We start from the raw sequence: 12,642 nt of genomic DNA, 5'->3' as shown, positions 1-12,642 counted from the left end.
CCTCAAGCATATACCCCCTTAGTCTCCGTCTTAGTTGACCTTCTCTGAACTTTTCTAATGCCAGTATATCTTTTTTGAGATGAGGAGACCACATCTGTACGCAGTATTGAAGATGTGGGCGTACCATGGATTTATATAAGGGCAATAAGATATTCTCCGTCTTATTCTCTATCCCTTTTGTAATGATTCCTAACATCCTGTGTGCTTTTTTGACTGTCGCTACACACTACATGGACGTCTTCAGAGAACTATCCACGATGACTCCAAGATCTTTTTCCTGCTTAGTTGTAACTAAGCCCCCATCGTATCATATGTATAGTTGGGGTTATTTATTCCAGTGTGCGTTACTTTACATTTATCCACATGAAATTCCATTTGCGATTTTGTTGCCCAATCACTTAGTTTTGTGAGATCTTTTTGAAGTTCTGCACAGTCTGCTTTAGTCTTAACTGTCTTGAGCGGCTTAGTATCATCTGTAAACTTTGCCCCCTCACTGTTTACCCCTTTCTCCAGATCATTTATGAATAAGTTGAATAGGATTGGTCCTAGGACTGACCCTTGGGGAACACCACTAGTTACCCCTCTCCATTCTGAAAATTTACCTTTAATTCCTATCCTTTGTTCCCTGTCTTTTAACCAGTTCTCAGTCCATGAAAGGATCTTCCCTCTTATCCCATGGCAACTTAATTTACACAAGAGCTTTTGGTGAGGGACCTTGTCAAAGGCTTTCTGGAAACCTAAGGTCACTATGTCCACTGGATCGCCCTTGTCCACATGTTTGTTGACCCCTTCCAAGAACTCTAATAGATTAGTAAGACCTGATTTCCCTTTACAGAAACCATGTTGACTTTTGCCCAACAATTTATGTTCTTCTACGTGTCTGACAATTTTCTTTTTATTATTGTTTCAACTAATTTGCCCAGTACTGATGTTAGACTTACCGGTCTGTAATTGCCGGAATCACCTCTAGAGCCCTTTTTAAATATTGGTATTACATTAGCTATCTTCCAGTCATTGGGTACAGAATCTCATTTAAAGGACAGGTGACAAACCATAGTTAATAGTTCCCCAATTTCACATTTGAGTTCTTTCAGAACTCTTGGGTGAATGCCATTTGGTCCCGGTGACTTGTTACTGTTCAGTTTATCAATTGTGGAAGTATAACATTGTATAAGTATAACGTTGTATAAGGGGACGTGCTGGATACATTGTATATGAGAGGGCATGCCAGAACATGTTACAAAGTATCTGAGGGAGCACACGTAGGGACAGTTAGCTTTTGAATGGAGACGCAATTAACATAGAGCCAGCACGTCTAAGAAGCAGGCATCAGAATGGAAGATGTGAAGGGCAATTAGTTAAGTTAACTGGAAGTTGTTAAATGAGATTGTTAAGGGTGGCAGGTAATTGAAGATACGTGACTGGTCTGAGGGATCTCGAAGGGTGGTGACTAAAATCTTTTTCTTCTTTTGTCTGTAACTTCTCTATAACTTGTTCTCCAGCAAGCTGTATAAATTAAGAGACACAAGCCCCACCCGGGGGGCTCACTTCTAAATGTATTAGCAGAGTAGCTTTGCTACTAAAACAGAGTGGTCTGATAAATTGTGAGTCTGAGTCAAACTTTGACAATTTGGAGGTCCCACCGAGATGGCAAGCGGCTTCACTGAGGCTGTGTGATCCCTGACTGCCTTGCAGGACGATCGTGGCAGCCGGCGCCTGGACGCTTAGTCCAAGCGATCCTCCACAAGACAGAAAGGTACACAGCAGCAGCGTAGTCTACGCCATTGAACTTGTTGGTTCCCACTCTGTTCGGGTAGGGGTCTTTGGATCCAGCTTCTGGAATCAGACGTCTCAGGTAATTATTATTTTTGTGCTTTAACCGGTTTGAGGACTGTCTTGTCTTTGTGTCTATCCGTCTTCCCCGTGGTGTGTGTGTGAATCTGGGAGCCATCTCTGTCCGGAGACTGGCTGACCAAGGGGTCCCCATCCCCACGGTCTGAATAAGTGGAATCTGCACAGCTGCAGCCACACCACACCTTGGGTATAACCCCTGGTGTGAAAGCAAGGGCAGTTGAGGCAGTAGCCTGTGGGCTCCTTTCTGTGTGTTGCACCGGGTACCGCTCTGCTGAGCCCGAATTTCCTTCTTGTGTGAGTGCTGTGTGAAGTCCTCCTGGATGGGTAATCAGAAGTCTAAGGTAGAACAGTTCCCTAAGGGAACTCCAGCTTATTTTATGTATTTTAGGAGGGGTCCGGACTCTTGTAGGTTTCTTGAAAAATGGTCCAAATTAGCTCTAGAGAACCCCAAATTACAGTGGCCACTGTTAGGTTCTTGGGACAAGGATCGAGTGGACGCTTTAAAAAGCAAACTCGTCCTCCCAAAAACCAAATTGGAGAGAGGAGAAGTAGACTGCTTCATGCAGTGGTGGGAAGAGGCAAATCGTAGATGGTCTGAGTCAAAACTCACCTCTCTTAAAAATTCTATCAAAAAACTAACAGTTCAATTGGATGCAGTCTCTCCCACCACTAGTCCAAGCGCCCCCCTTTGCCCAGTCCTGTGCAATGATCCGGATCAAACCCGACCCCCACCATACTCCTGCGCAAATAAGAAATCAGAAAAGGAAAAATCTTCAGTGACTACAGATAATGAAAGTGAAGAAGATACCCTCATTGGCCTCGCAGCTCTGCAAAATATTATGAAGAAGAAATCCAAAACAGACTGCAAAGATTCTCTTGACATCTTTTCTTGGAAAAGAGAACCTGATGGGAGGTTAATGAGAGACTCTGATCAAACTGTTGTGGCACCCTTACGAGTCCTTAAGATGGGAGAAAGTGAGTCCATATGGGATTATAAGCCCTGGACTCGTACGGAACTTTTATCTATAGTTAAAAGTTTTCCCAAACCACAGGAAAAAGCTGTCAAATTTGCTGAGGAGTTTCTGTTAATCTGTGAAACCTATGAACCCTCTGAGACAGATCTCCTCCAACTGTGTAAATTGTTAGCTCCTGCCAGTTATTATGAAAAATGGTTGGCTGCCGCAGACTGGCCAGCTGAGGCAAGCCACTCAACCATAAAAAGTACTGGCCCAGATTGGGCATACAGAGACTGGTGTATGGCTCTTTGGAAGCGCCTGCATCAAGCCATTCCCAAAGTGTGGTCTCCTAAAACAAACTGGACAGCAATACGTTGCTGTAAGCAAGGGCAAAGAGAAAGCCCAGGCGACTATAGGTCCCGGCTAACTGATATTTTCCTACAACATTCAGGAATACAAGAGCCCGATGTAAATGGGCCGGGGGCCTTGGCACATGCATTTTTTGATGGTCTTCTCCCTGCCACAGGCAGCATGTTAAAACGAATAAGTGTGGGATGGGAGACTGAAACCATGGACAAATTGCTGGCAGTAGCAGAGCATTGCCACCGCACTTTAAAAGGAAAGGAGGAACAGTCCTCCCAAAAGTTAATGGCTCTGCAGATACAGCATTATTCAGGACTAAGCAGACCACACCGGGGACAGGGACGGGGTTGCGGAAGGGGGCGGGGGGCTGGATTAACTGGGGTTTGTAACTACTGTAAACAGCCTGGACACTGGAAAAAAAGAGTGTCCAAGATGACCTAATAATTGTATGGGAAATCAAGTGAACCCCCCGCTGGTTCCTCCAGCTGATCCCCAACCCTATTTTTCACCCCAACAATGACGGGATGCTGGGGAACCTCACAAAGTTTTAGCTCCCTTATTACCTCTGTCCCCTACTGGAGAATGTGTCCTGACTGTAAATGATCTCTCTCTCCCTTTCCTTGCTGATACTGGAGCTTCTCTTTCTACAGTCCGCACCACTGACTTGCCTGAGGTTCCCCGATCTGGAAAATCTGTGTCTGCTGTTGGCATTACAGGGATCCCTACCTCTTTTCCCCTCTCAAAACCTTTGTCTGTTCAGGTCGGTCCCCTCTCTGAGGAGCATGCATTCCTCCTCTCTGATTCCACCCCTGCAAACCTTCTGGGACGGGACTTGCTATGCAAACTTGGCTGTTCTATTTACTGCTCCCCAGATGGTGTCTATCTGCAAATCCCTCAGTCTTCCTTATGTGATTCTGTAGCCTCCCTGCTGTCTGAAACTTCCCTCTCCACTCCGGTCCCTTGCTGTCCCTTAACTCCGTCCCTAGAGCACCTAATCTCTCAGGTTCCTTCCTCCCTATGGCCATCTCACCCATCTGAATTGGGCCGATTAAATACTGACCCAGTTCGGATTACTGTAGACAATTCCAAACCGCTGCCTCGCCTGTCTCAGTATCCTTTGAATCCTGAGGCAGAGGCTGGGATTGCTCCAGTTATATCTGCATTAAAAGAACAAGGAATTATTGTCCCTTGTTCCAGCCCCTGTAACACCCCTATCCTCCCAGTTCAAAAGGCTGATGGCAAATCGTGGCGATTTGTTCAAGACCTTCGAGCTATTAACCGTATTGTCATACCTTCTTTTCCAGTGGTTCCTAACCCTGCTACAATACTAGCGTCTATTCCTCCAGATGCAACCCACTTTACTGTTGTAGATTTGTGCTCCGCTTTCTTCTCTGTCCCAGTTCACTCTGAATCCCAGTATCTCTTTGCCTTCTCCTACAAGGGTCAGCAATATAAATGGACTACCCTTCCCCAGGGGTATACAGAGAGTCCATCCTATTTTTCTCAAGCCCTAGCCAGGGATCTCGCTGATCTGGTTTTCCCATCAGGATCCACACTGATCCAATATGTGGACGACTTACTCCTGTGCTCCCCCTCTCTGTCTGCCTCAGAAACTGATTCACTAACACTTCTCACAGCTTTAGCGAACAAGGGTCATAAGGCTTCTCGCACAAAATTGCAGCTCTGCCAAACCTCTGTCACATACCTAGGCTTCCTTCTCTCCCAGGGCTCCCGTACACTCTCTCCAGCCCGGGTACAAGCCATCCTTAGCTTTCCCCAGCCTTGCTCTCCACGCCAGGTCAGAAAATTCTTAGGCATGACAGGGTTCTGTAGGCAATGGATTCCCCAATACGCTTCTCTGGCTAAACCACTCCAAGAACTCACTCGATCCTCTGTACCTAACCCCATGCCATGGCCACTTGAAGCAAATGCTGCTTTCATCTCCCTTAAGCAGAATTTAGCCTCTGCCCCTGCCTTAGGGTTACCTAACTGTGACAAGCCTTTGATCCTTTTCTGTCACGAACAATCTGCTTGTGCCCTCAGGGTTCTTACTCAGGAGCACGGTGACAGAAATCGCCCCGTGGCTTATTTTTCTGCAACCTTGGACCCTGTAGCCCAGGGTTTATCCCCTTGCCTATGCACTGTAGCTGCTGCAGCGCGCCTGGTCGAGATGTCTGAGTCCCTTGTCCTCCACTCTCCTCTCACTCTCATGGTTCCCCATTCTGTGGAAACTCTCCTTCTGCAATGCAACACTGCTCACCTCTCCTCTGCTCGCCTCACTAGGTGTGAACTTTTGCTGCTTTCAGCCTCACATATCACTATTAAGCGCTGCTCCCGGTTAAACCCTGCTACCCTCCTTCCTTTACCTAGTGATGGTGAACCCCATGACTGCCTTGCAACTGTCTCCACTATCACTCTCCCGCGCCCCGACCTTTCAGATGTACCTCTCCCTAACTCTGACCTGGTATTATTCACTGATGGGTCCTGTTATAGAAATGACCAAGGCCACCTTCTTGCATCCGATGAAGTGAGCTGTAGCTCATGAAAGCTCATGCTCATGCTCAAATAAATTGGTTAGTCTCTAAGGTGCCACAAGTCCTCCTTTTCTTTTTGCTTCTTGCAGGGTACACTGTGGTCTCTCTCTCTGAGACCATAGAAGCTGCGCCCTTACCCTCTGTGATCTCTGCCCAGGTGGCTGAACTGATTGCTCTAACCCGTGCCTGCTTTCCAGCCGAGGGGCTCTCTGCCACTATTTTTACTGATTCTCGGTATGCCTTTGGGGTTGTGCATGACTTTGGCACCCTCTGGCAGGCTCGAGGTTTTCTTACCTCTGCTGGTACCCCTATCAAGAATGGCCCCTACATTGCCACCCTCCTGTATGCAGTTTTACTACCATCTGCCTTGGCAATTGTTAAGTGTACTGGCCACTCAGCGGCAGACACCGAGGTGGCAAAAGGTAATGCACTTGCTGATGCTGCTGCAAAACATGCCGCCACTATAAAACCTTCACCAGAAGTGTTTCTTGGTCCCCTCTCTGTCTCTGTAACGCCACCATCCCTGTCTCATCTCACTCAGCTCCAGGATTCTGCCCCAGAAACAGAGAAAGACTCCTGGAGTGCTTTGGGTTGCTCTTTGCATTCTGATTCCCTTTGGCGATCGCCCACCGGTACCTTTGTAGCCCCCCTCTCACTCTACCCGTCTCTAGCCGCCCTGCTACATGGTGTTTCGCATGTCGGCAAGGAGGGGATGGTCTCTGCTATGAGTAAGGCGGGGTGGTGGGCTCCCCATTTCAGCTCCTTTGCAACCCGCCACTGTGCCGCTTGTGTTACTTGTCAAAGCCACAATGTAGGCAAATCTGTAAAAGTAACACAAGGGTTCCGGGGTTTGCCTCAAGCACCTTTCCTACACTGGCAACTTGATTTTGTACAAATGCCAAAATGTCAGAAATATGAATTCATTTTAGTTATAATATGTCTGTTTTTGGGTTGGATTGAAGCCTTTCCCTGTCGCAAAGCTGATTCATTGTCCATTGCAAAATGTCTGTTAAACCACATTATCCCTACCAAGGGAATTCCTGCCACTTTGTCTAGTGACCGGGGAACACATTTTACTGGAAAAATTGTTCAAAATCTAAACCAGGTGTTACATGTCACCCACCTGTCGCACTGCCCTTGCCATCCACGGAGTGCAGGGGCAGTTGAAAGGCGAAATGGTGGGCTTAAAATAAGCTGGCAAAAATCTGTAGTTCCACAGGGTTAAACTGGCCAGCTGCTTTACCACTGGCCCTTATGGAAATTCGGTCATCCCCATCCCAGAGACACAAATTGAGTCCATTTGAAATCCTCATGGGACGCCCTATGCGAACAATGGCTACTATTACCCCAGCCCCAGACCTAAACCTAACTCACAGCACGCTCCTCCAGTACTGCAAAGGGCTAATGCAAGCTGTGAGCTCCTTCCATTCGCAGGTGCGAGCAGCTTGGCCAACAGAACCCACCTCTGCTGCCTGTCACACTCTTGAGCCTGGTGATTGGGTCTACCTGCGGCACCACCTTCGGAAGCACGCCTTGGAACCCCGGTGGAAGGGTCCATACCAGGTACTGTTCACCACCCAGACAGCAGTGAAATTATCCGGCATCGCTGCATGGATCCACGCCTCACAGTGTAAGCCAGCGCCACCTCAAGGGGACCAAGCACCTCTGCAAGACCACGCAGAACCAGCTTCAACCCCAGAAGACAAAGAGGAACAGCCTGCAATACCTTACAATCTGCGCTCTCGTAAGGGTTGCCAGAAGCAGAGGGTAAGCAGACAGCAGGACCCAACAAACAAGAACCAGTAGTGAGCCTAGCGCCTGCTGCCTGGTGGACGTAAAACCGTGACTGCGGTTCCCTCGAAAGGGGTTGTCGGAACCAGAAAGGGTCCTGCTTCCAACATCTGTCCTTTGAGAAGCTTAATCCTCAGCTACTGTGTCCTGAGGGTCTGGGGAATCCAGAGTGACAGTGACAATTCTTTCATCCAACAACAGGTGCAGATAGCCCAGATCCTGAATATTTCTAATTGCTGGGTCTGCAGCCACATCCCAGCTCACTCACAAGCTAGTATCCCCACCATGGCAATCCCTTTGAATTCCTCAGAGCTTGCTGGAGAACCCTATCCACTTAAAAGGACATGGAAGGAAAATGACACTTGGGGGCTGGGAAAAACATATGTTCCTAAACTTATAAGTGTGGTGAAAGGAAAGGGCCACTGGTGCTGGGTGTGTAATGGGACAGGGCTGAATCTAGGGAGGGGCAGCTGTCTCCAATACATCGTGTCCCATGGTGTATGGGACTATTCAAACAAGGTTGGAGAATGGCGAACCGGGTATGAAAAGATAAACTTCCTCTCAACCTGGGACCAAACCAAAGATTCAATCTCTTGCTCCCCCTACAGCCTCCCTGAGAAAAACAGCACCATCTACAAATGTCATGTGAATGCTACCTCTTCTCCCAGTGAAAATCATCCTGTGCCCTTTGAGGGATACTATTCCTCCTTCGTAAATTCTTACATGTCAAAGGGTTGCAGTCAACCCTTCCCAGCTTTAATGGGACATCATTGGGTTTGTGGGGAAAATGCTTACACTGTGTTACCAGCAAATTGGTCAGGTATCTGTTATCCTGCTCAGCTTTTCCCACAATTCCAGGTGCTTCAATCCCTCCCACGAAATCGCCTCCGTAATTTCAGGCGAAAAAGGAGGGACTTGCCAGATGCTAAATGGTATGTGGATAACATAAGCCCCCTAACTTGGGAAGAAGCTGTTGGCATTTCTTTAGTCCCAGTAGGGGGGGTAATCCACCATGCAAAAAGGCTTTTAAGGTTACAAGCGGTGGTTGAGATCATGGCCAATGAAACAGGAGAGAGCTTAAAAGCTCTAGCCAAAGAAGCAAGAGCGGTCCGACAAGTGGCCCTCCAAAACCGTCGGGCATTAGATATAATACTGGCAGCCAAAGGAGGGACCTGTGCTCTAACTGGAACAGAATGCTGTGTATACATACCTGATAATACTAATGAGGTAATAAATCGTGCTAGCCATCTGGAGCAAACTGCATACCTTCCCCACGAAGAACCAAGTTCCTTGTGGAAATGGATAAGTAACTTATTCAATTTCTCTAGTCTGGGAAACTGGTTGTTTCAAGGAATCCTGACTATCCTATTTGGAATTCTAATAATCTTTGTGTGTTTTCAATTGATTTCTTGTTGTATCCAAAACTGCACAAGACACACCACCCATCAGGTTACCCCTAACCAGAGTGCTAATCTAATGTTGTTAAATGTCACCAGTGAAAGTAATGAAAAAGAACGATTGATGTATGGAATCCAGTAAGTCATTGTTCATGGGCGTAGCCTTGACCGAAAGGGGGGATTGTGGAAGTATAACATTGTATAAGTATAACGTTGTATAAGGGGACATGCTGGATACATTGTATGTGAGAGGGCATGCCAAAACATGTTACAAAGTATCTGAGGGAGCACACGTAGGGACAGTTAGCTTTTGAATGGAGACGCAATTAACATAGAGCCAGCACGTCTAAGAAGCAGGCATCAGAATGGAAGATGTGAAGGGCAATTAGTTAAGTTAACTGGAAGTTGTTAAATGAGATTGTTAAGGGTGGCAGGTAATTGAAGATACGTGACTGGTCTGAGGGATCTCGAAGGGTGGTGACTAAAATCTTTTTCTTCTTTTGTCTGTAACTTCTCTATAACTTGTTCTCCAGCAAGCTGTATAAATTAAGAGACACAAGCCCCACTCGGGGGGCTCACTTCTAAATGTATTAGCAGAGCAGCTTTGCTACTAAAATAGAGTGGTCTGATAAATTGTGAGTCTGAGTCAAACTTTGACACAATTAATTCCAAAACCTCCTCTAGTGACAGTTCAATCTGTGACAAATCTGAGGAATTGTCACCTACAAAAGACGGCTCAGGTTTGGGAATCTCCCTAACATCCTCAGCCGTGAAGACTGAAGCAAAGAATTCATTTAGTTTCTCCTCAATGACTTTATCGTCTTTAAGTGCTCCTTTTGTATCTCGATCGTCCAAGGGGCCCCACTGGTTGTTTAGCAGGCTTCCTGCTTCTGATGGACTTACAAAACATTTTGTTATTACCTATTGAGTTTTTGGCTAGCTTTTCTTCAAACTCCTTTTTGGCTTTCCTTATTACATTTTTACACTTAATTTGGCAGTGTTTATGCTCCCTTCTATTTACCACAAAAGGATTTGACTTCTGCTTTTTAAAAGATGCCTTTTTATCTCTCACTACTTCTTAAGGCTCTTTTTTCGTTCTTTTACTGTGTTTTTTAATTTGGGGTATACATTTAAGTTTGGCCTCTATTATGGTGTCTTTGAAAAGTGTCCATGCAGCTTGCGGGGATTTCACTCTATTCACTGTACCTTTTAATTTCTAATTAACTAACCCCCTCATTTTTGTATAGTTCCCCTTTCTGAAATTAAATGCTATAGTGTTGGGCTGTTGACGTGTTCTTCCCATCACAGGATTGTTAAATGTTATTATATTGTTTTGGAACACCTATCTGTCTCTGTCCTCTTTCCTTGCACTACACTGGAAGGAGGATGAGACCAACATCACCAGCTGCTTCCACAGCGATAGACACTGATACCAGGTACAAGATCCTGCATCCTGTGCAGGGGGAACATATAGGTTTATAATGGTTTTCATTTTTCCCTGTAACACCTCGGCATGGTCTGGTCTGACCCAGAGAATTCAAAAAGGCTGCAGCCATGACCCCATGCTCCGGCACTGCTCAGTGAGGTTGGCCAGGTTGGTGTTGAAATCAGAGTTGGGTCCCCCTGCTGCAGTGGACAGAGATGGAGCGTCACAAGGGAGGCACAGCTGGGACCCCACTTGAGAGCAGTCCTGACTCCCAGCCCCCACTGCTTTAACCCACCACAATCCACTACCCTCTCAGAGCCAGGAACAGAAATAAGGTGCCCCCCTGCTGTAACCCACTATCCAATTGCAGAGGTGGCGATGAGACCCAGGAGTCCTGGGGCTCCTGGTGACCCTCCCTGCCCCAAACTACCTGTTCCAGGGCCCTTCCCCTCTTCAGCCACCGTTGGCTGTTATCTTAGGCCGCCTGAACCACAGAGACTGGGCTGCCCCCTCTTATGCGAAACATCTATGAGAGATGGGGAGAGTCTCAGCCACCTTAGGGGAGGTGCTGTGAAACAGAAGAAAGGTCCAGTGGAGAAAGGATGAGAAGGGGAGACTCTAGCCCACAGACCAGCATCCTCTGCTCCAGCAGCCAAGAAGGATGCTGGCCTTGGGTTAACAGAGGTTAGGGGGTGCTGTGGTTAGGGGCAACAGGGTCAGTGCTAGTGGGCAAGGCTGGGCTGGCAGGGCTCTGTAGCCACAGCCTCTGGCTGGGCCCTGTCAAGTCCTGGGAGGCTGGGAAGTCTCTGTAATGCCCCCCCTGGCTGCAGCGGGGCCTGTGGGGCACGGGGAAGCTGGCAGGGCTCCGTAGCACTCCCTCTGGCTGGGGCTGTGTCACGCACAAGATCCTTCCCTTCCTCCCCCACGCGACACCTTTGCGGGCAAAGCGCAGCAGCATGGCGAGCTTCTGGAAGAGCCGGGTGCGCTCGGTGTCCCGCAGGCCCTTGATGTGCTTCACCTTGGACCATTTGTTGTGACCGTCTGGGGGGGCACCTGAGGTGTGCAGGGCCTGGCACAATGAACGGGGGGCAGGGGCAGCTGCTTCAGTGCCAGCACCGAGGCCAGAACACGGCATCTGTATGGGGCACCTGCCCTCCCCGGGGCGCTGGGAAGGGACATGGGTGTGATCCCCTGGAAGTAACACACACACCAACATCACACAGCCAGACCCTTGTCTTACTGTGACACACACACACTCCACAGTCACGTTGTGATCTGTAAATGACTCACATCACACAGCCTTCCTGTACCACTCAGACCCACACCCCAGACCCAGCCTGGGGGGGATCTCCTCAAATACACACACCAACCTCACACAGCCTAGCAACAACCACCACCCACCTGCCCTGCTCCCAGCTCCCCACGGCACAGCGGATCCCCGCGCACAGCCCAGGGGCGGGGACCGGGCTGCCCCCTTACGGGCTCCTGCCGGCCGGGGACCAGGTGCCGCGAGCGCCCCCAGAGGCCGGACTCGGGACCCAGGCGTCCGGGAGGGGAGGGGCGGGGTCGGAAGGTCCCTGCGCTAGGCCTTCCCCCGGCTGCTGAAGATGGCGGCGCAGGCGCGGGGCTCTTGAGTCGGGGGCGGGTGGGTGCGGAGCACAGCGGGGCGGGGCCGTCCCAGACACCTGGGTCCCAGCCCAGCCCGTGCGCAGGAAGGCGGCCCGGGCGGGAGGCACCGGCCCCTGGGCGGGAAGTCGATGCCCGGGCGGAGGAAGCGGCCGGGGCCGGAGCCGAGCCCGGCGATGGCTGCAGCGGGGCCGGCGCAGGTAGGACGCGGGGCGGGGACTCCCCGGCCGGGCACTGGCTGGTCCCGGCTGGGGCCGAGGGGGGCCGGGTCCGGGTCCCTCCCGCGCTAGTGACCCCGGGGCTGGGGGCTGCCGCAGCCGGAGCGCTGGGGCCGGGGAGCGGCGCTGGGGGCCCCGGGCCGGGCGGACACGCGGAGCCGGGCCGAGGAGCCCCGAGGCGGCCGAGCCGGGGCCGGGAGCGGGGCCGAGCACAGGCCTGGGGCGGAGGCGGGGACTCCGGCCGGGGGAGGAGCCTGGTCCCTGCCCTGGGATTCGCGCCCTTCCCAGCGCCCCGCCCCAGAGCCCCCTGGGGAGCCGAGGGCGGCTCCTGTCCCCGGCCAGCAGGGCCCGAGTCCCCGGGGGGCTGTGCGGGGGGGTCTCCCTGGGTCACAGCTGCTGGGCTGGGGGTTCCCCGGGGGCCGCTGCCCTAGAGCCCGCGTCCCCTGCTGAGAGCCCGGGCTGGGGCTGGAGCGGAGG

General features: G+C 50.2%; 1 protein-coding gene across 1 annotated transcript in view; it reads left to right on the top strand.

The window, feature by feature from the left end:
- Positions 1-12,642, top strand: part of LOC141989676 (uncharacterized) — a 34,956-nt gene that overhangs the window by 14,181 nt on the left and 8,133 nt on the right. The window contains 3 exon segments of the mRNA XM_074956610.1: positions 1,696-1,813; positions 7,142-7,270; positions 12,034-12,147. Of these exon segments, the coding sequence (XP_074812711.1) occupies positions 1,696-1,813; positions 7,142-7,270; positions 12,034-12,147 (361 nt within the window).

This window comes from Natator depressus, chromosome 6 (genome assembly GCF_965152275.1).
Source record: "Natator depressus isolate rNatDep1 chromosome 6, rNatDep2.hap1, whole genome shotgun sequence".
Classification (NCBI taxonomy): domain Eukaryota; kingdom Metazoa; phylum Chordata; order Testudines; family Cheloniidae; genus Natator; species Natator depressus.
The sequence above is the reverse complement of the archived record's forward strand: the minus strand, read 5'-3'. Positions and strand labels throughout refer to the sequence as shown.